Source organism: Rana temporaria, chromosome 2 (assembly GCF_905171775.1).
Source record: "Rana temporaria chromosome 2, aRanTem1.1, whole genome shotgun sequence".
Classification (NCBI taxonomy): domain Eukaryota; kingdom Metazoa; phylum Chordata; class Amphibia; order Anura; family Ranidae; genus Rana; species Rana temporaria.
Genome location: NC_053490.1, coordinates 102,635,474 through 102,656,089, shown reverse-complemented (window position 1 = coordinate 102,656,089; position 20,616 = coordinate 102,635,474). Strand labels below are relative to the sequence as shown.

Here is a 20,616-nt window from a genome sequence, read left to right as displayed (position 1 = left end):
GGGAGAAATTTAGAGTTGAAGGTGAGTGATTTTAAGGTGGTGAGATCTCTGGCAATCCAGTCAATAAATGGGGTCCTATCAGAGAAGGCGGGAGGAAATCTGGGGTCTCCAAGGTATGAAGCCGGGGGGGGGGGGGGGGGGGTCTGAGAAGAGACATTATGTTTATCTTAATTTTTTTTTCCATATTTGCAGCATTTGGGCAACTATTACGTTCTTTTTGGAAAGAGTATGGTGTGGTATTATGTTAGACCACAGAATGCCCTTAAGATTTAGAGGCAGTACCGAAGTCTATTTGAATCTGAGCCATGGGATATCGGTGTCTGAGGAGAACCATTGAGCCAAGTGTACTAGTTTGGTAGCAAGAAAGTAAGACCAGAGGTTTGGTAGACCGAATCCACCATTAAGTTAGGATCTGTGCATGAGAGAGTGTAGCTGCATCTGTGTTTTTTATCGTTCCAGATGAATCTGTTGACTTCCCGTTGAAGAGCTTCTAAGCGGGTTTTTGGGACATTGATGGGTAGTGCTCTGAAATAGTATAGTAACTTGGGGAGGATGGTCATCTTGAAAGCACATATCCTGCCCAAATAAGAAATATGGTAAGATGACCATACTTTAATTAATGCACTGATATGGGAGAATAAGGGAAGGTAGTTGGATTTATATAGTAGGTTATGCGAAGCTGTGATATGGACACCAAGATACTTAAGTGAGATAGGGGACCATATAAAATTAAAGTTCTGCTTCAGTAGAGAAGTGAGATTAGGGGGGCAGTTGATAGGGAGAATGGAACATTTATTTTTGCTAATGGACAGGCCAGAAAGTTTATGGAATGAGTGGAGTTCTGACAGGAGAATAGGGATTGAGGTGTGAGGGTCTGTTAAGAATAGGAGGGCGTCATCAGCATACAAACTAAGTTTAAATTGGTGGGGGTCTCTGTGATATCCATGTATGTTAGGGTTCTGTCTGATGGCATGTGCAAGTGGCTCTATGGCTAAAGCAAAAAGGAGGGGGGAAAGGGGACACCCCTGTCTAGTGCCTCTGCTAAGGGGGAAGAAGTCCGAATTACTGCCAGGTATTCTGATTCTGGTCTTAGGTAGAAAGCCGTGTATAAATCTTTAAGGGCGTTAAAGCCGTGTATAAATCTTTCTGATATGCCGAATTTAGGAAGAAGGTGGTTCAGGTACGACCAGTTCACACTGTCGAATGCCTTGTGAATATCGAGGCTAAGTAGGCATAAAGGGCAGTTTGCGTCCTGAACTATGTTAGTGACTACTCTAATATTGTCAACTATTGGTCTACCAGGGATAAAGCCTGTTTGATCTACATGAATAAGGGAGGTAATGACCGAGGACAGTCTGTCCGCAAGTAATCTGCCGAAAAGTTTAAGATCATTATTAAGAACCGAAATTGGGCGGAAGTTCTGAGGTAGAGAATGGTCTTTTTGAGGTTTAGGCATCAGGGATAGGTTTGCTAGCAACATGTCTTCTGGAAAGTGGCCTCCTTGTAGGATATGGTTAAAGAGTTTAGTAAGACTGGGTACCAGTAGGGGGGCAAATTTTTTGTAATATACAGCTGTGAAGCCATCTGGGCCGGGGGCTGTCGATGTTTTAATAGATTTAATAATATCTGAAATCTCAGTATCCGTGCATGGCTCATTCAAAGAGGAGATTTGAGATTCATTTAGTTTAGGGAGATGCAGAGAGTTCAGCCAGTCCAAAGAGGAGAGTTTAGGGTGAGTTTGGGGGCCAGAGAGGAGGTTTTTGTAGAAGGAGGTAAAAACCTGGAGGACATCTTGGGGGTGAGTAACCAAATTACCTCTCCTATCTCTCAATTTATATACATGGGGGGGTTTAGTGTCATGATTTAATTTGCGGGCAAACATTGCTGAGGCAGAATTGCCCTGTAACAAAAATTTAGCCTTGGAGAATCTCAGTGATCTCTCAGTGTCCTCCGATAGTAACGTATTTAGGGCTTGGCGTTTTGTGTTAATAAGGTCGGTCAGTGCCGGTGAGGGGGAGGTATTTAATTTATTGTATAAGTCGCCTAATTCCCTAGTAAGACATTTTATGTCAGTGAGTTTAGCTTTGTGTTTAGCCACGGCTATATTTATGATGTGTCCCCTCAAGACTGCTTTATGGGCCGCCCAGATAGAAGTGGGGAGCACCTCTCCAGGGGTGTTGTCCTGAAAATATTCCTCAATGTGGGATCTAATTTGTTGGGAGGTGGAGGGGTCAGAGAGCAGGGAGTCATTAAGGCACCATTTAAATGTGGTTGGGGCCAGTCCAATGTGGGAGGCTTCAAAAGCTGCAATGTTGTGATCAGACCAAGGGCAGGGGTGGATTGTCACTTTAGAAGAATTAGCCAAAAGTATGGGAGTGCAGAAAACATAGTCTAGCCTAGCAAAGCAATCGTGGGGATAGGAATAATGTGTGTAGGCCTTAATTCCAACATTATGAGCTCTCTATGTGTCAATCTATGTGTCAATCAATAGCGGTTTATAGTTTTGGTGAAGGCTTTAGAGGAGGGGGATATCCTACTTCTGTCAAGTGTGGGGTGTGCGGTTAGATTAAAGTCACCACCTATAATCATATGAGGGGAGACATATAGATCAAGAGTGTCGAAGAATTTTTGTAAAAAATTAAGTTTGGGCTTAGTTTGGGGCGTACAATGAGGCTATAGTGACTTTGCGTCAGTTAATACTGCCCTTCATATTAATATATCTACTATCAGAATCTTTAAAGACAGTCTGTCGTTCAAAAATCACGGAATTCCTGATAAAAATTGCAACACCACGTGACTTATTGGAAAAGGTGGTGTAATGGAATTGGTTGAATGTTTTATCAAAGTATTGGGGGTGACTAGCCGTAGAAAAATGGGTTTCTTGCATTAAGATGATGTCTGCACCCAGCCTTTTATAGTGTCTAAAAGCTTTCTTGCACTTATTAGGGGAATTAAAGCCCTGGACATTGTGTGAAAAATTCTAAGTCCCATTATTTTGAGGGGGGGATACTAAGCGAGTGAGGAGAGATCAGCAAAGACCCTAGAGAAATGAACATCCTGATCTGGGAAATTAGGATACAGTAAAGGACATACAAATACACATCAATACTATAGTAAAGCAGATTACCCAATAATACTTTGATAAGAGGACAGTATACAGAGGATAAAAACATTATGTGTAGTATGTTACCCAATAATATAGAGATTGAACTGAGGGAAAAAATTTGTCTTCCATAGAAAAAGTGTTTCTTATTAAATGCCACAAGGGCGAAAAAACTGGCAACTAAAAGATACCAGGTAAGGGGGCTAGGGGACAGGAGGTCACCTAGTCCAGTCAAAAACAAAAGTGGACTAACAAGTCCAATTTCTACCAGCAGGGCCAGCAGGCAAGCCCAGAAATCGGGCAAGCCCGCGGACCACACAGGAAGAATGGGGGGCAATCCAACGACGGCAGATGAGCCAGGCATGCAGTAAGCGAGAATTAAACTGGCAAAAACATGTATATGCATGAACAAAACGAACTATCCAACATAAGTAAACACCTTAAGGAGGGTGTTGGTAGAAATTAACCGGGGTGGGCTTAGCAAGCTATGCTACAAGGCCCAAGAAGTATGGGCACAAAATGACAGTTGGGGGAGGAGAGAGGGGGAGGGGAAGAGAAAGGGAAAAAAAAAAAGTCCTTGTTTTTATTGTTGTGGAAGTATTACCCGTGAGATTAGACATAAGATGGATAGCATCATAACCTTAATAACAGGATATGTAAGTGAGGGAGGGATGTCTGAGGGATAAGGGGGAGGGGCCATCAAACTGCGGAAAGTGCAAAACTGCAATACAAAGCAACCAACGGGGGAGCCTAGACAGAGCTGATTGCAGAGTGGGGGACCCCATAACCGAGGCACACAACACAGTCATTCACCCCTGGACAGTCATTGCAGTTCTAGTCACGGCGGCTATAGACACTGAGGATGGACTTCAAAGTAGAGCTGTCTAGATGGGACCAATGTAGGATCACCTAGAAGGAAGAGGGAGAAAGAGAGGAAAAAAAAGGGGGGGGGGCGTAAAATGTTCTGCAAACAAAGTTCAGAGATGCAAACTTGAAAAAAAACGGACAGTCAGGATAGGTTAAGCAGCATGGTCTTGGAGAGGGTGTTGAATCCATGTTCTCTGTACCCTCTGGTTACGTCTGGTCGATGGGGTTGACCAAATGGGAGAAGATCTTGGGGTCACAGGAAAACGCTGCGGAGGTTCCTGTTCCAACAGGCCCAGTTTAATCAGCAGATCTTTTCCCTCTATTACATTATAGACGGTGGGGTAGATTCAGGTACAGCTGCGCGCTCCTTACGGAGACGTAGTGTACCCTTTTTACCCTGTGCCTACGCAAATTATTTGCGCTACGCTTCATTCATGAAGCAGTAGCCACGTAATTTGCGTGGGCGCTCTTCAAAAATGCCCTGCGTAAGGGCGCCTAATGTAAATGATCCCGTAGGGGGCGGGAATCATTTAAATTAGGCGCGTTCCCGCGCCGAGCGTAGAGCGCATGCTCCGTCGGGAAACTTTCCCGACGTGCTTTGCGGTAAATGACGTCGCAAGGACGTCATTTGCTTCAAAGTGAACGTGAATGGCGTCCAGCGCCATTCACGATTCACTTACGCAAACTACGTAAATTTCTAATTTTGCGACGCGGGAACGACGGGTATACGTAGCATTGGCTTCCCCTGCTAATAGAATGGGCAGCCTTACGCAAAAACCGCCGTACGCAAACGACGTAAACTGCGTACGCAGGGCTCGCGTAACGTTGTGAATCGGTGTTAGTATGCAATTTGCATACTATACGCTGACCACAACGGGAACGCCACCTAGCGGCCTGCGTAAGAATGCAGCCTAAGATATGAGGGCATAAGAGCCTTATGCCACACATATCTTAGGCTGCAGTCGGCGTAACGAGCTCTCTGAATCAGAAGAAGTCGTTACGCCGGCGCAAGTAAGCAATTGTGCTGCATAACTATGGTTACGCAGACGTAATTGCTTCTTGAATCTGGGCCGGTGTATGTAGTACCATTGTGCATTATAGACAATTTGAAAGGGAAGCCCCATCTGTATTTGATTCTGGCTGATTGAAGAATACTTGTAACCTCCTTCATCCTGCGTCTGTGATCCAAGGTCGCAGGGGAGATATCAGGGTAGATCTGTAGTTTAACCCCATCTAGGTTGATATTTGTAGTGTTTCTGGAGGCCCTCATAATATCTTCCTTAATGACAAAATCTTTTAAGCACATTATCACATCTCTGGGAGGTTTATCTGGGGTCGGTTTGGGGCGCAATGCCCTGTGCAATCTGTCGCAGGCGAATGCAGACAAGGGCTTGTCAGGTACTAGATTGTGGAACAGCTTTGTGATCGCCTGGTTTAGATCAGTGATCGATTCTGGGATGCCGCGTACCCTTATATTATTGTGTCTGTTCCTATTGTCCAAATCCTCCACGTGTGCTTGCATGAAAGAAAAGCTATCAGCCAACACCTCATAGTCCTTTCTCAGGTCATTGTGTGCAAGGGCTAGTTCATCATGCTTGGTTTCAAGTATGTCTGTGCGGCCTCCAATGCTAGCAATTTCCTGTGTAAGGGCACTGGTAGACTTATGCAGCTCCTGTTCCAGTTTACCCACACATTTTTCATATATAGCTGACAGGCTAGCATCTAAATCAGCCTTGGAGAGAGGCTGTGTGTACTCACTGTTAGAGGAGTGGAGAACAGGAGCCTGTGAGGAGCCGCTGGAGGCCGCATGGTGACCGGCGCCATTTTGGGACATCTTCCTCTCCAGATCCAGGAGGTAGTTCGTTATGGTGTGTGGGGAGCAGCGTTTGCGCCCCTTCTTGCCAGATGACATGCACGATGTCCCGCGGGGGTGATGGGTGAAATTTGGGGGTTTTTAGCCACGGATTAGCCCCGGGAATAGTGCCTGGCTCTCCTGGTCAGACGGTGCTCTGTCTAGCTACGTTCGTCCCGCATGCGCCCCCAGGGGATTGAATTATTAAAGGCAAATCCACTCTGCATTACAAGTGCACTTGGAATTGCAGTCCCTGTAATCTGAGGGGGGGGGGGGGGGGGAATCAAAAATTAGGGAAAGCTCTTCTGATTATCATCCAATCATGTACAAGCTAAAATGCAGATTTTCCTTGCATGTCCCCCTCAGATCTTTAGCGACTGCACTTCTGAGTGCACTTGCAGTGCAAAGTGGATTTGCCTTTAGTAAATAAACTCCAAAGTGTTATATTGATGGTACTATATTAAAAAAAGTATTCTTTCTATCTATTAATACGCCGCGTAACTTCTAGGATGCGCCGGCGTATCTTTGTTTCGTATCCACAAAACAAGATACGCCTGAATGTGGGCTAGATCCGACTGACGTACGTCTTAGTACGCCGTTGGATCTTAGGTGCATATTTACGCTGGCCGATAGGTGGCGCTTCCGTTGATTTCCACATAGAGTATGCAAATTAGCTATATACGCCGATTCTCAGAACGTACGTCCGCCCGGCAATTTTTTTTACGTCATTTACGTAAGGCTTTTTTCGGCGTAACGTTACCCTTGGCTCTATGAGGCATACGCAATGTTAAGTATGGACGTCGGGACAGCGTAGAATTTTCCGTCGTTTACGTAAAACTTTCGCAAATTTTTTACGCTTTGCGTAAATTACGTTCACGTCGAAAGCATTGACTATTTGCGACGTGATTTCGAGCATGTGCACTGGGATACCCCCACGGACGGCGCATGCGCCGTAAAAAAAAAACGTCATTTACGTGGGGTCAAGATAAATTAACATAAAACACGCCCACATCTTAGTCATTTGAATTTCGCGCCCTTACGCCGACACATTTACACTACGCCGCAACTTACAGCGCAAATGCTTTCTGGATAAGGAAACTACGCTCAAATTTACGGCGGCGTAGTGTATCTGAGATGCGCTACGCCTGCCTAAAGATAGGCAGATCTTTGTAGATCTGGCCCAATGTCCAATCCAGTGTGAAAATACAAACAGCGCTAGTGTTGGATCAAAAGGTGGCCAACACCACCATGTAGTAAATAATAGATGAATATCCTCTCCCAGGTGTTTGAAAGTAATGTCCAATAGTAGTAATTAGAAGAGATAGGTAGTGTGCACCTTCCACCACACTCTCACGATCCACCACGTGTGAACACAATCCCCGCAGGGGTTCAAACTCACCAGAAAATTAAAAAAACAGGCCGTTCAATGAAATGATTCATCACATGAAGACTGCTGCAATAAACATCTATTGGAGAGCCACTTGTATGGAATCAGCCTCAGATGCAGTGAATAAATAAATACAGAAAGGGCAAACATAGTGTAATTCTGTTTAATAGGTATTCACCCCTTCCATCAAATTCCCCCATACATCATACGTACATAAGTATCAAAATCATGAACATTGGAAACAACATCACCAGATCCTTAGACCCGAACAGCGATCCGCAAACACCGACTGGTTCACAGGTAGAAAAACGTCCTGGTTCCTTTCAGTGGAGCGCAGGCATCATTTCCAGCGTGTCGTGTAGCTCACGCCCTGACTAGTTTTGTCGTAACGTGACTTCTACAGAGGGCGTGGCTACACGGACATCCACGCCTGCTTAAATCATCACTCCCCATTCGCGCACCAATCAATGGGATTACAGGAGGCGTGTACAAGGATGCACGTCACACCACACTGTATTCAAACACCGTAAGGCATTACAAAGCGAGCGAGACAGGGAGAGAAGATCCAGCGGTACTGCATATAGTTACCAAACTTAAACCCCACTGCAAGGAATGGACACGCCAATACTGATTCAATGTATCCATTAACCCATCATATACCTAAATTTCACAGTAGGGGTAAAAGTGGTTACAATCATTTTTTGTAAATACACCTGCAAACAGGAATTCCATGGCCACAGTGTATTTACTGCAAACGCTTACTGCATGAATGCATCAAGATATAAAAATACAAATTATATATCATAAAAATATTAAAATTCATAATAATAAAATCTACATACTGTATGTATAAAAAAATATATATATTTAAAAATCAAGCAATGGCTATAATCAAACAGTGGCTATACTTGGAGCAGTTCATAAAACACATACAAATGAGTACTAGTAAAACCATAACTGTAATCATCCACCAATGTATGTCCAATGGGATATTCCACAATATTGTATCTAGAAATCACTAATGAAACAGTTTATATCTAGATCTATATTTAACCCTCTCGGGGATAAAGTGTCGACCGAGAATATCCACTGAGTTTCTCTTTTGGAGAGGTCTCTAACAAGGTTAGAGCCTCTCCACACAGGCTTAAGATGATCAATACCCCAAAATTTCAAACCCATGGGGTTTTGATCATGGAATAATTTGAAATGAAGGGACACATTATGGTCTTTAAAACCGTTAATGATATTCGCGATATGTTCTGCAATCCTGATTTTCAATTGTCGTTTTGTGCGGCCTATATAGATAAGGCCACACGGGCACTGAAGTGCATAGACCCCATACTCAGTGTTGCAGGTAATAAATTCTTTGATGGTAAACTCTTTATTGTTTTCAATGGAGACAAATTTCTCAACTGCCCCCACTGGTCGGTTAGCTTCCTTGCACACACAACATTTTTTGCAGGCAAAGAAGCCGTCCCTATCCCAAAAAGAAGCTGGCCTGGATGGGGGATCAAGAACTTTCCAAACTATTTTGTCCGCAAAGCTAGACGCCCTCCGATACACAAACCGGGGTTTGGACAGTAATGCAGGAGCAAGGGTCCTATCCATCAAAAGCACATGCCAGTGAGTGGAGAAAATCCCCCAAAAAGTTCCACTCTCGTCCCTTATCCGTTTCTGACCAGTTTACATCACATAGGAGATTCTCCCTAGGTACAGAGGCCAATTCTATCCTCCTGATATCCCTTTTCTGTAAATTTATTCTTTATAATTTGGGCTTGTAACAAAAAATCTTCATGCTCGGAACAATTTCTCTTTACCCTAGTTAGCTGCCCCTTAGGGATATTTCTAAGCCACATTGGATGGTGACCGCTACTAGTCGGCAAATAGCTGTTGGAGTCCGTGGGCTTGAAAAATACCTTCGTCCCCAGCCTATTTCCTATTCTGAATATGTCCACATCTAGGAAGTGAATATTGGTGGAACTAAATTCACTAATCAACTTGATGTTGTTATCATTCGTGTTTAATTCCTCTAGGAAATCTTGTAATGTGTCCAGCGTCCCATCCCAAATAAAAAGCAGGTCATCAATATACCTTTTATAAAATAATAGATGGGGACGGACTTTAGCACAGATGGTTTTGTCCTCCCATTCTCCCATGAAGAGGTTCGCTATGCTGGGTGTGAACTTGGCCCCCATAGCGACACCTCTGCATTGAGAGTAGTAGTCGCCATTGAACCAGAAAAAATTATGACTCAAGCAAAAATCAAGAGCATTCCTTATGAAAACCCTTTGGTCATGGGGTATATCTTCACGTTGGCACAAGGCCCAATTCAGGGCCAAAAGTGCATCATCGTGCTGAATAATGGTATACAGGGAGGATACATCCGCTGTAACCAAATACACCTCATCCTTCCCTGTAAGGTCAATGTTTTGTAGTAACTGAAGTAAACTTTTAGTATCCTTCAGGTATGCCCTGGTCTCCACCACACTTTTTTGTAAGTATAAGTCGAGATATTGTCCTAGCTGGGAGTGTAAATTGTCGGAGTTCTACTACTACTCGGAATGAAATATTTTTTCTCCTGACCAGTTAGAACTCCTTTTTTATAGCCCATCTCAACTAGACATTTAAGATTTTTTTCGGATTGAAACGAAGGGTCTTTGTCTAAACGGATATAGGTGCTTGTATCCTTTAACATTTCATTCAACTGGTTCTGATAGAAATCCTTTTTTAAAATAACAACTCCACCCCCTTTGTCAGCAGGTCTTATCACTATATCTTTCCTCTTTTCAAGTGAAGTGATTCCATCCAATATGTGTTGTGGATTAACATCTCTCTTAGGAGCTATATGCTCAAGGTCCCGTATAACGAGGCTTTTGAATGTTTCCACTTGGTGGTTTGCTCTATTCAAGGGGTTGAACAGGGATTTGTTACGCAATCCACTGTCCAAAGCTACTGAGGAATTGCTAGTGGTAGGCTGGGAACTTTTATTAAAAAAATAATTTTTTCATGTTTACTTTTCTTAAAAACGTATGTATGTCAATAAAAACATTGAATTTGTTAATTGGCCTTTTCAGGCCACACTTTAGGCCCAAATGTAAGATATTGGTCTCCTTGTGAGTGAGGGTAGTTTCACTTAAAATAAAAAATGCCACTCATTCCGGTACTCTTCTTCTTTTTCTGGACCTTTCGTCCTCCTCGGCACCCTCTAGTTCCTCTCGTCTCTGACTGGGCTGGGGGACATAGTCCCTCTCTCAATACGGAGATTCCCTCCACATGGGATCTCTTTGATTTTGAGTCTGAGGTTGGGATGATGGTCTGCCTTTTCGTTGTGGTTGGCCCCGACCCTGTTTCTGCCACCCTCTCCCCCTCCCTAAAAAAGGACGTGGAGATTGATAGCCACCTCTTGCCTCGTTTTCACGCAATGGTTCAAATCTATTATGAACTGGAACCTGATGGTGGGTATTGTGTGATGGATGATGGTACACATTGGTAGGTCCATCTTTCACACGACCATCACTCCTCACTGGTGTAGAGTGATCCCTTGGAGGTCAAGGGGGAGGGTTATCCCTTCTCGTGCCGCTATTGGTTTGTGAGGGAATTAAGGGTGTCTGGTTTGGCAACGTTTACAAACGTCCATTATTCTCATTCCCTTCTCCATTTTCAGATGTTTTAGCTTGTTGCCAAAGATATACATTGTTAGATCGAAAGTCACCCATATCACGGTGAAAGTTTTTGATCTTTTTCTTTTGTGTGTCTTTGTCAACTTTTTCAAGCTTTTTCTTTAAATAATAAAGTCTATTACCTGCTGAGAGTCTTTAATAGGATCTAATTTGGTTTTAAGATTGTTAATCTTGGCCTCCAATATAGCCATCTTTTTGCGTTTGCGTTTAAAGAACTAAATCTTGTAACTTAAAACCCATGGTATTAAAAAACTCATACCATTCACTCATAGACTCTGGGTCATCCAGACCATCCTGAGGTACCACTTCCCAGCGAAGGCTCCTGATAATAATCTCTTCTTTAATGTATTGTGCAAATGTCCCACCAGGTGCGTACCTGTTTTTCTAGTACATTGCCTAATGTGGTCATTATACCATTAAAGTTCACTTGTGCAGTACTCTGTTCATTGATTGAAAATACATTTGCAATATCAATAGTTCTATTACTTAGGAAATGTAAAGCGTCCATGGCTTCTAAGAAAAAACAAAAAATGCAAAACTACTATAGTACTATATGCTGGCTCGACTAGCTCAAATTGTTCCAAATTACCCCTCAACTTGCTTCCGTGGCTGTGTCAAACCAGGATCAATGGTGCATATTTGGTAGTACTTCCCAAGAGTAAGCAGATTATGGACCCGGTTATACACTTTACATGATATAATATTACACTCCAACCTTTCGCGGCTCTTCTACTTAAGCCCATAACAGCAACTTGCTACTCACATATTTATTATGTCCAAGCTCACTATCGCCAGGGTATGGAAATCTCTGATCCTTAGCTGTGAGGTGGTGAAACACTGTATGAATGATATTAGTGTTGACTACTTCAGCTCCGGAAGGTTTACCCCCCTTCATGACCAGGCCATTTTTTGCAATACGGCACTGCGTTAGTTTAACTGACAATTACTTGTGCATGTTCATGCTTTTCTTTGGATGCATGTAGTATCTTTTTTTTCTACTATACGTTAAAGGGGTTGTAAAGGTTTTTTATTTTCTAAGTAGGTTCCTTTAAGCTAGTGCATTGTTGGTTCACTTACCCTTTCCTTCAATTTCCCTTCTAAATGTTTTTTTTCTTTGTCTGAATTTCTCACTTCCTGTCCCTCCTCAGTAAGCTTGCCCCCATCATCCGAGCCGTTCTGGCTGGGAGTTAGTCAGTGTGCTCGCCCCCTCCCTTGGGACTACATCCCTATGGGGATACGCTGTGTTAAGGTAAGTGAACCAACAATGGTAAACTATTTAGAAAATAAAAAATGAACCTTTACAACCCCTTTGATGAAACCTTTTGTAAAAGAAAATGGATATAGATTAATCGTTTTACCAAAGAATTTGTAATTCTGCTCAGCCGTTCTTGTAATTCACAAACGCTTCTTGTAACAACATAGCTGATCTATCTTAGGCCCCATTCACACTTGTGCATAAGGCCATTAGCAACTTGGACTGTCTGCGTCCAAGGCTGACCACTTACAGAAAATCACTGCTTGAGCAAATACATGCAAGAGGCTTCAAAGAGCTGAAGGAACTGTCAGCCACCTATTATTTTCAATGGAGCTCCCTCCTGCTTCTAATAACTGGAAACCCCCACTAGGTCTCCATCTAATCGCTTACAGCACCATTTTCAAGTGGGAATGTGGCGTAAAGCTGGCCATTAACTGTGGGATGAGCAATACCCTAAACAGTGCTGTCAAGATACCAAAACAGCAGCTGCATCTGATTGCGCAACATTTTTCTGCCTTGCTCCTTCAATTTTTACGTCAAGGGTTGTTGGGTTGAAGGTGACTGACAGGGCCACCCACTGAACAAATTCTGGCCAGTTCATCAGAAACCGGACAAAATTCAATCCATGTATGGCCAGCTTTCATTTCATAGATCATTTGCTTGTGCACAGACGTGTTGCTATGGAATAATTGTCTACTGCGTAGGCTGGAGATGGAGAGATGGAAATCAGCACTGTGCAGCTGAGTCATAAAACCACAGTCCTTAAAATGAAATCCAGGCTAAAATACAAGAGGCATGTATATTCTAAGCTGAATTTGGTCTTTGTGTATTTCTTCCAGATATTTGCAGTCATTTATCATGAAACAACTCCTGCTTCTTGTAATCAAGACTAGCCAATTCTGCACTTTCTTATTGTGCTGGGTGACTGGTCTATCTGCACCTTTCTCTAGTTTCTCTAGTTTTCTACAGACAGTCTCTGGATGAACGTCCACTTGGTGGACTTGCTGGGTCACTTTAACAGCTCTGCTTTTTGCACAGGCTATGTACAGCACACTGAAGAGGTCACCACTACTTTCCTAAAGTAAGACATGGGTTTGCAAAATCATTTAGTACACACAAAGTGAATTTATATCCTTTGAAACTATTGTGGTATATATGCAAGTTGCATTTTTGTACCTGGAGTTCAAATTATCTAAAAGCTTGGGGGGAAAAAAACAACATCCCTTTAACATTGCCACCACCATAAATCCATAAATGACACCTTTTATTTTGACAACCATCAGCCACAAAAATAAACCTCAAAAAGGTTAGAATATTTATATATATATATATATATATATATATATATATATATATATATATATATATATATATATATATACATATATATATATATATATATATATATATATATATATATACATATATATATATATATATATACATACATATACATACACACACACAGCATTACCCCCAAAGGTGCGGCTAGTTAAGATAGGTCCTCTGTTGCTGGCCTTGAACTTCCCAGTCCCTCAGACACACCAAGCTGAGTACTTCAACAAAAAAATTCACAGAAAAAAAAAATTCACAGAGAAATCACAGTGACATTAGTACCCAACTATAATGCTATTTTAAATAACTCAGGCACCAGACCATTTAGTAAAACTAAATATATTCATAAAATAACATAGGTAAAAGTAGACAGACATAAGGGTTGAAGAACAATGGTAGCGATACACTTAAAATACAGGATAATTATAAGAAACTGTGCCCAGGTTTTGCCAATCAGCTTAAACTGTAACAGAGTCACCTAAAGGATTATAAGGACAACCAGGAACAGATAGTATAAATCAACGCTGTCTGGGGCCCTGGAGTGACTTTGCTATGTCCAAGTCTGCTTGTGGTTCTAGAAGGTGAATAAATAGACAAAGTCTATGTAAATACTAAAATACTAAACAGAGAGGGAGAATCTCAAAAAACAAGGCAGTAATGGTGATGCCAACTGACTTCCAGATACTCCCAGTTCAAGAAGGTAAGAACTTGAGGAAGAACTTGAACAAAGCTTGACATTAATGAAAAGAGCAAGCAACAAGTGCAGGGAGGGGTGAAGTGGACCTGAGCCAATAGGGTAATCCAGAACGGGTGATGTGGCACTGCTCTGCTGGTGTATGGTTGGCACCGGGCCAATTAGGGCTAGGTGCCACGGACTAAGTGAAGTGGCAGGGATAGCCAGGAAAGGGTTAAGTGAGCCTCACTCCCTCCCCCTCCCTTGCGTAGATGGAGGCTTCCCATAGGTCAGCACAGGACCAATAGTTAGCAAGAAGGGGGGAAGTGCTTAGGAGATGGGACAGAGTTTTTATAGGAGGGATGCCGCCCTCCCCACTTCCTCTTACCTGGAGCAGCGCCAACAGAGAAAGCTCCCCGCCCTCCAACCCCCTACTTTCTGGAGTTACTATGCTATTTTCTTTAACTTTTTGTTACCCCAAAAAAAAAAAAAAAAAAAGGAGGAATAAAAAAAAAGAATAATAATGATAACACACACAAAGAAATGGACTTATTTTGCTATACTTTTATGTTTTACGGGTGATATGTCGTTGGCCTTACAGGCCCTGGTTTTAATTTGCATTGGTAGGTGCGAGTATTTCTATTGGTTAATTTGAAGTCACAGCTGGCGGTACAGGAGAATACAGTTATGGAAAGGAGAGGTGGAAGGCTATTATGCCCGTCGGCTTAGGCCGGCTGGTTGCTTCCCCCTGGTGAGCAACCTATGAGAGGTTAATAAAGGTTAACAAGTTCACGTTATGATTTACCAAAATAAAGCTGTGGCCGACCCCTACGTCCATTCAAGGATAAGTTGTTGTCAGTGTCTTTATTTAAGGTTACAAGGGGTGAGACGAACAAATGATTACGGGAAGGGGTTGTTCAATTAGTCTACTGCATGAGCTTGGTAGTATGTAAAGAACCGAATTGCAAACTGTTCTATTTAACTGTTTAGAGAGTTTTGCTTTGTTTTGTGATGCAGAGTGTTTGGTGGGTTGGCACTAATCCTGCTCTTCAGCTGTGGGTACTGACTGTGGGGGGCCCCTCATAGATTGGTGGCTTAACTCCAGACATAAATGCAGATAAAGACCGGTGAACCCGCTCTGTATGGCTGATGATGCTGCTGCTCCAGCCGCACTGGAAGGTGAAGGCCTATAGACTCAGAACTCTAGCCTGGACTTCAACTTCCTTCCCGGGTCTGGTGCCAAGTTTCCTTCTCTGACTTCTAAGTGAGAGGAGCAGACTGGCAGAGGTTCTTACTCCTTGGGATCAAAAGTAATAAATTCTTAGCACTTCTAAGCCTAGGTTCACACTGTAGTGATGCGGGAACCAGCGCCGGTTCCCCCATCGCATCTCTCCAGCAGGTAGTTTACACTGTCCTCTGTGAACTGATGTGGGTGTCATTACAATGTTGACACCCGCAGATCGGTTCACAGATCACAATACGAACTGTGGATTCGGACAGTAATCAAATCGCATGGGTGTGAACACCCATGCGATCAGATTCCAGTGTGGGGGAAAAAAAGTCTCTGCACCTTTTTTGTGCGAATCCAATGCAAGTTTAGCCTTTCAACTGTATGGCTGAACTCGCATTGCACAGGCATCACATGCCATCGGCACCACAGTGCGGGTGCGAATCACACGCGATGTCTGTTCGCTATAGTGTGAACCCAGGCTAAATGTGACAGTTTCATGCTGGTTGTCAGAAGCTGGCATCCACTTGCTTACTAACAACCAGTGACTCATCCCTGCCCTGCTAATTCAGCTGTCAGTCGGGGATATATACATATCATGGTAACTAATAAATTTGTACTAGGAGATTTAGGGTTCAGGACCACTACATTGTAGTGTCATCTACCTAGCTATGTGGTTTAGCAGAAGCATTTTAAACACTAGAGGGACAAACTTCATGGCATTTATTTATTTTAGGATAGGCAATAAACAAATACAGTATGATTTTTAACTTTGCACTGCCCCAAGTTCTACACTGTAAGTTAGCCATATTCATTCAGATATTATTCCTATTTTGTTGCAGAATGCTGGAACTGCATTTGAAGTGTTTGCCACATGCTTTAAGAAAACTCATTTGTCAATACACTTACCCATTATACTACCCAATAGATATATTAAGTGCACATCACATATTAGACTTGAATACGGAATAAATGATGGAGATATCACCTTGTAAAACATGCGATCTGCAAAGCGGAGCATCTCCGCAAAAGCATTCAGCCAGCAGTGCAAGAATGCGAAGAATGACAGCAGCAGCACAAAGGTACCTGTAGAAAAAAAAAAAAGTACACTATATTATAGAAAAAAGACTAAACATTTTGATAAATCTAACACATTTAGATCTAGAAAAAAAAAAGGAAAAACCTGAACAGAAGGGAATGAGGTAGTTTATTTAAACTTCTGCCAACCTGCACCTTCTAATCAGATAGCACTGTGTGCTTAGTGCAGGGGTGTCCAAACTTTTTTCAAAGAGGGCCAGATTTGATGAAGTGAACATGCGTGAGGGCCGACCATTTTGCCTGACATTCTTTGAATCATTAAAATTAAATGCCAATTAACTAATACACTGCCCAACAAGAATTCTCTTTCCTTTGTGGCTGTGTGTGTTGAAGAGTCTAAAGATGAGCTTGGGCATTTTATTTGGATTTACTGTATTTATTGGCCATTGCCATTGCCATGAATGCAGCCTCACAAGTACCATGAATGCAGCCTCACCAGTACCATGAACGCAGCTTCACCATTGCAATTAATGCAGCCCCACCATTGACATGAATGCAGCCTCTGAATGCCCGGCACTCGTAGATTCATTGGGGGCTACAAAAGAGATATATATCCAAATTACCAGTGGGGCCACATTAAAATGAAACGAGGGCCGCAATTGGCCCCCGGGCCTGACTTTGGACATGCCTGGCTTAGTGGCAGTACTTTTGGCACTGCCAAATCAGTACACAAAGAAGGCAAGACATTTTCATTCCTTGCCAGTAGGCCCCATCATGGCCATATGGGCTGTCACAAGGGTTTCCACCCCCACTAACCAATATTCACCTGATTCAAGGCACTAAACAATTGGAAGTGAGCAAATATTCTTCTCACCTGGTAGTGTAGCATGGAAGATGGCCAACACCAAATTCTTTACACTGAATGGCTGTTTGCTCATGTTGGTAAACACTGGAATACACAGGGTGACAAAGACGTAGTATCCGAAAAAAAGGCAGCCTAGAAACTGTCAATGGCATCAAAAGATAATTAGATAAATAAAACAAAAAATCTTAATTGTAGATAAAAATTATAACAATATAAAACACACATTTATAACAGTTTTGAATTTCTTGATACAGTCCTGGCAATGAAACTTGGTAATATACATTTTTTTGATGAATGGCAATTACATTTTTTAAACATTGTTGACCTCAAGTTTTTGGGAAGATGGTGTTTAACCTGCAGGCTTTGGAAACATTTGAGGTATGACCTAGAAAATCTCCTAATGCTCTTCTGATTACAACTTAAGGTTGTGGCATATCAGTTTTGTGGCATTGCCCAGGCCAAATACAGTTTTTTGAAGCATTTATACCTCTTGAAATTTTCCAAATTGTGTCATGTTACAACAAGAAACCCAAATTATTTTATTGGGATTTTTTGTGATAGAGTCCAGAGATCGTCAAACTACGGCCCTCCAGCTGTTGCAGAACTACAGATCCCATGAGGCATTGCAAGACTCTGACATTCATTGACATGACTAGACATGATGGGAATTGTAGTTCCTGAACAACTGGAGGGCCATAGTTTGAGGACCCCTGTGATAGACCAACACAAAAATGGCACATAATGTTGAAGTGGAAGGAAAATTATTAAAAAATATATTTAAAAAAAAAAAAAATGTGAAAAGTGTGGCGTGCATTTGTATTCATCCCACATGAGTCAATACTTTGTAGAACCACCTTTTTCGCTGCAATTACAGCAGCAAGTCTTTTGGGGTATGTCTCTACCAGCTTTGCACATCTAAAGAGTGAATTTTTTTCCCATTCTTCTTTGCAAAATAGCTCAAGCTCTGTCAGATTGGAGGAGGAGCGTCTGTGAACAGCAATTTTCAAGTCTTGCCGCAGATTTTCAATTGGATTTAGGTCTGGACTTTGACGAGGTCAGTCTAACACATGAATATGCTTGGATCTAAACCATTCTATTGTAGCTCTGGTTGTATGTTTAGGGTCGTTGTCCTGTTGGAAGGTGAACCTCCACCCCAGTCTCAAGTCTTTTGCAGACTAACAGGTTTTCTTCTAAGATTGCCCTGTATTTGGCTCCATCCACCTTCCCATCAACTCTGACCAGCTTCCCTTGTCCCTGCTGATGAAAATCATTTCCACAACATGATGCTGCCACCACCATGTTTCACATTGGGGATGGTCTGTTCAATTTGATGCAAATACGGGTGTAGGGTTAGTTTTCCGGCACACATAGCGTTTTGCTTTTAGGCCAAAAAGTAAAATGTTGGTCCCATCTGACCAGAGCACCTTCTTCCACATGTCTGCTGTGTCCCCCACGTGGCTTCTCGCAGACTGCAAACAGAACTTCTTCCGGTTTTCTTCTTGCCACTCTTCCATAAAGGCCAGATGTGGAGTGCATGACTCATGCCGCGTGCACACGATCATTTTTCAGCATGAAAAAAAACAAAGTTTTTTGGCATGTAGAAAAAAACAAAGTTTTTCCAACTTCATCATTAAAATGACGTTGCCCACACACCATCGTTTTAAAAAAAATGCTCTAGCAAAGCGTGGTGACGTACAACACGTACGACGGCACTATAAAGGGGAAGTTCCATGCAGATGAGGCCACCATTGGGGCTGCTTTAGCTGATTCCGTGTTAGTAAAAGACGATTTGCGCTTTTCTATCTGTTACAGCGTGATGAATGTGCTTACTCCATTAGGAACGGTAGTTTTACCAGAACGAGCGCTCCCATCTCATAACTTGCTTCTGAGCAATCGCAGGTTTTTAACGTCGTTTTAGCCCACACATGATCATTTTTTACAACCCGAAAAACGACATCGTTTAAAGCGCTGTTAAAAAATGCAGCATGTTTGAATTTTTGATGTGAAATGATGTGAAGCCCACACACGATCATTTTAAATGACATTTTTTAAAAACTAAGTTTTTTTCAATGCGAAAAATGATCGTGTGTACGCGGCATAATAGTTGTCCTGTGGACAGATTCTCCCACCTGAGCTGTGGATCTCTGCAGCTTCTCCAGAGTTTCCATGGGCCTCTTGGCTGCCTCTCTGAATAATGCTCTCCTTGCCCAGACTGTCAGTTTAGGTGCCCAACCATGTCTTGGTTGCAAATGTGCCATACTCTCCATTTTCTGATGATGGTTTGAACAGTGCTCTGTGAGATGTTGAACGCTTGGGATATTTTTTTTATAACCTAACCCCGCTATAAACTTCTTCACAAATTTATTCCTGACCTGTCTGGCGAGTTCCTTGGCCTTCATGATGCTGTTTGTTCACTAAGGTACTCTAACAAACCTCTGAAGGCTCATAGAACAGCTATATTTATAGTGGTATTAAATTACACACAGGTGGACTATTTGCTAATTAGGTGACTTCTGAAGACAATTGGTTTCACTAGATTTTAGTTAGGTGTATCAGAGTAAGGCCTCTTTCACACGGGACGGTGATGATCCGCCACGTGAATTTCCGATTGCTCAGCGGGGATCGCTCCGTTGATCACCGCTGAGCCGCCGGATGACAGGGCAGTCCCCGCACACTGTGCAGGGACCGCCCTGTCATATCTCCGCTCTCCCCTATGGGGGGGATCGGATGAACACGGACCGTCTGTGTGTTCATCCGATCCGCAGACGGATGTAAAAATAGGGTTTTTCTCCGTCTGCAGAACCGGAGGATTGCGGAGCTGACACCTGCAATCTCATAGGGACCAATGTATGTCCCTTTTTCATTCGTACACAGATGGATGAAAAAGTGGACATACGGTCCGCCCGCGTGCAAGAGCCCTCAGGGATGAGCCGAACACCCCCCCGTTGGGTTCGCACCAGAACCTGTGAACAGACCAAAAGTTTGTGTGAACTTTAGAACCCTGGTAAAGTCTATGGGACTCGAACATTTGAAATCTAAAGTGCTAATTTTAAAGGCTAATATGCAAGTTATTGTCCTAAAAAGTGTTTGGGGACCCGGGTCAGGGGACATGTATCAATGCAAAAAAAGTTTTAAAAACTTTTTTTTCGGGAGCAGTCTTTTTAATAATGCTTAAAGTGAAACAATAAAAGTTCCCTGTGCTTAGAACTGTCCCTGCACAAAGTGTAATTTCTGAAGGAAAAAAAGTCATTTAAAATCACTCGCGGCTAGAACGAATTGTCGGCTCCCGGCAATACAGAGAAAAGTCATTCATAAAAAAAATGCGTGGGGGTC

General features: G+C 42.6%; 1 protein-coding gene across 1 annotated transcript in view; it reads right to left on the bottom strand.

Annotated features, from left to right (window-relative positions):
* Nucleotides 1-20,616, bottom strand: part of LOC120929304 (sterol O-acyltransferase 2-like) — a 140,666-nt gene that overhangs the window by 45,130 nt on the left and 74,920 nt on the right. Inside the window, exons 11-12 of the mRNA XM_040340632.1 lie at nucleotides 17,293-17,422; nucleotides 16,369-16,466 (exon numbers count right to left, since the gene is read on the bottom strand). Of these exons, the coding sequence (XP_040196566.1) occupies nucleotides 16,369-16,466; nucleotides 17,293-17,422 (228 nt within the window). The remainder of the gene's footprint in view (nucleotides 1-16,368; nucleotides 16,467-17,292; nucleotides 17,423-20,616) is intronic.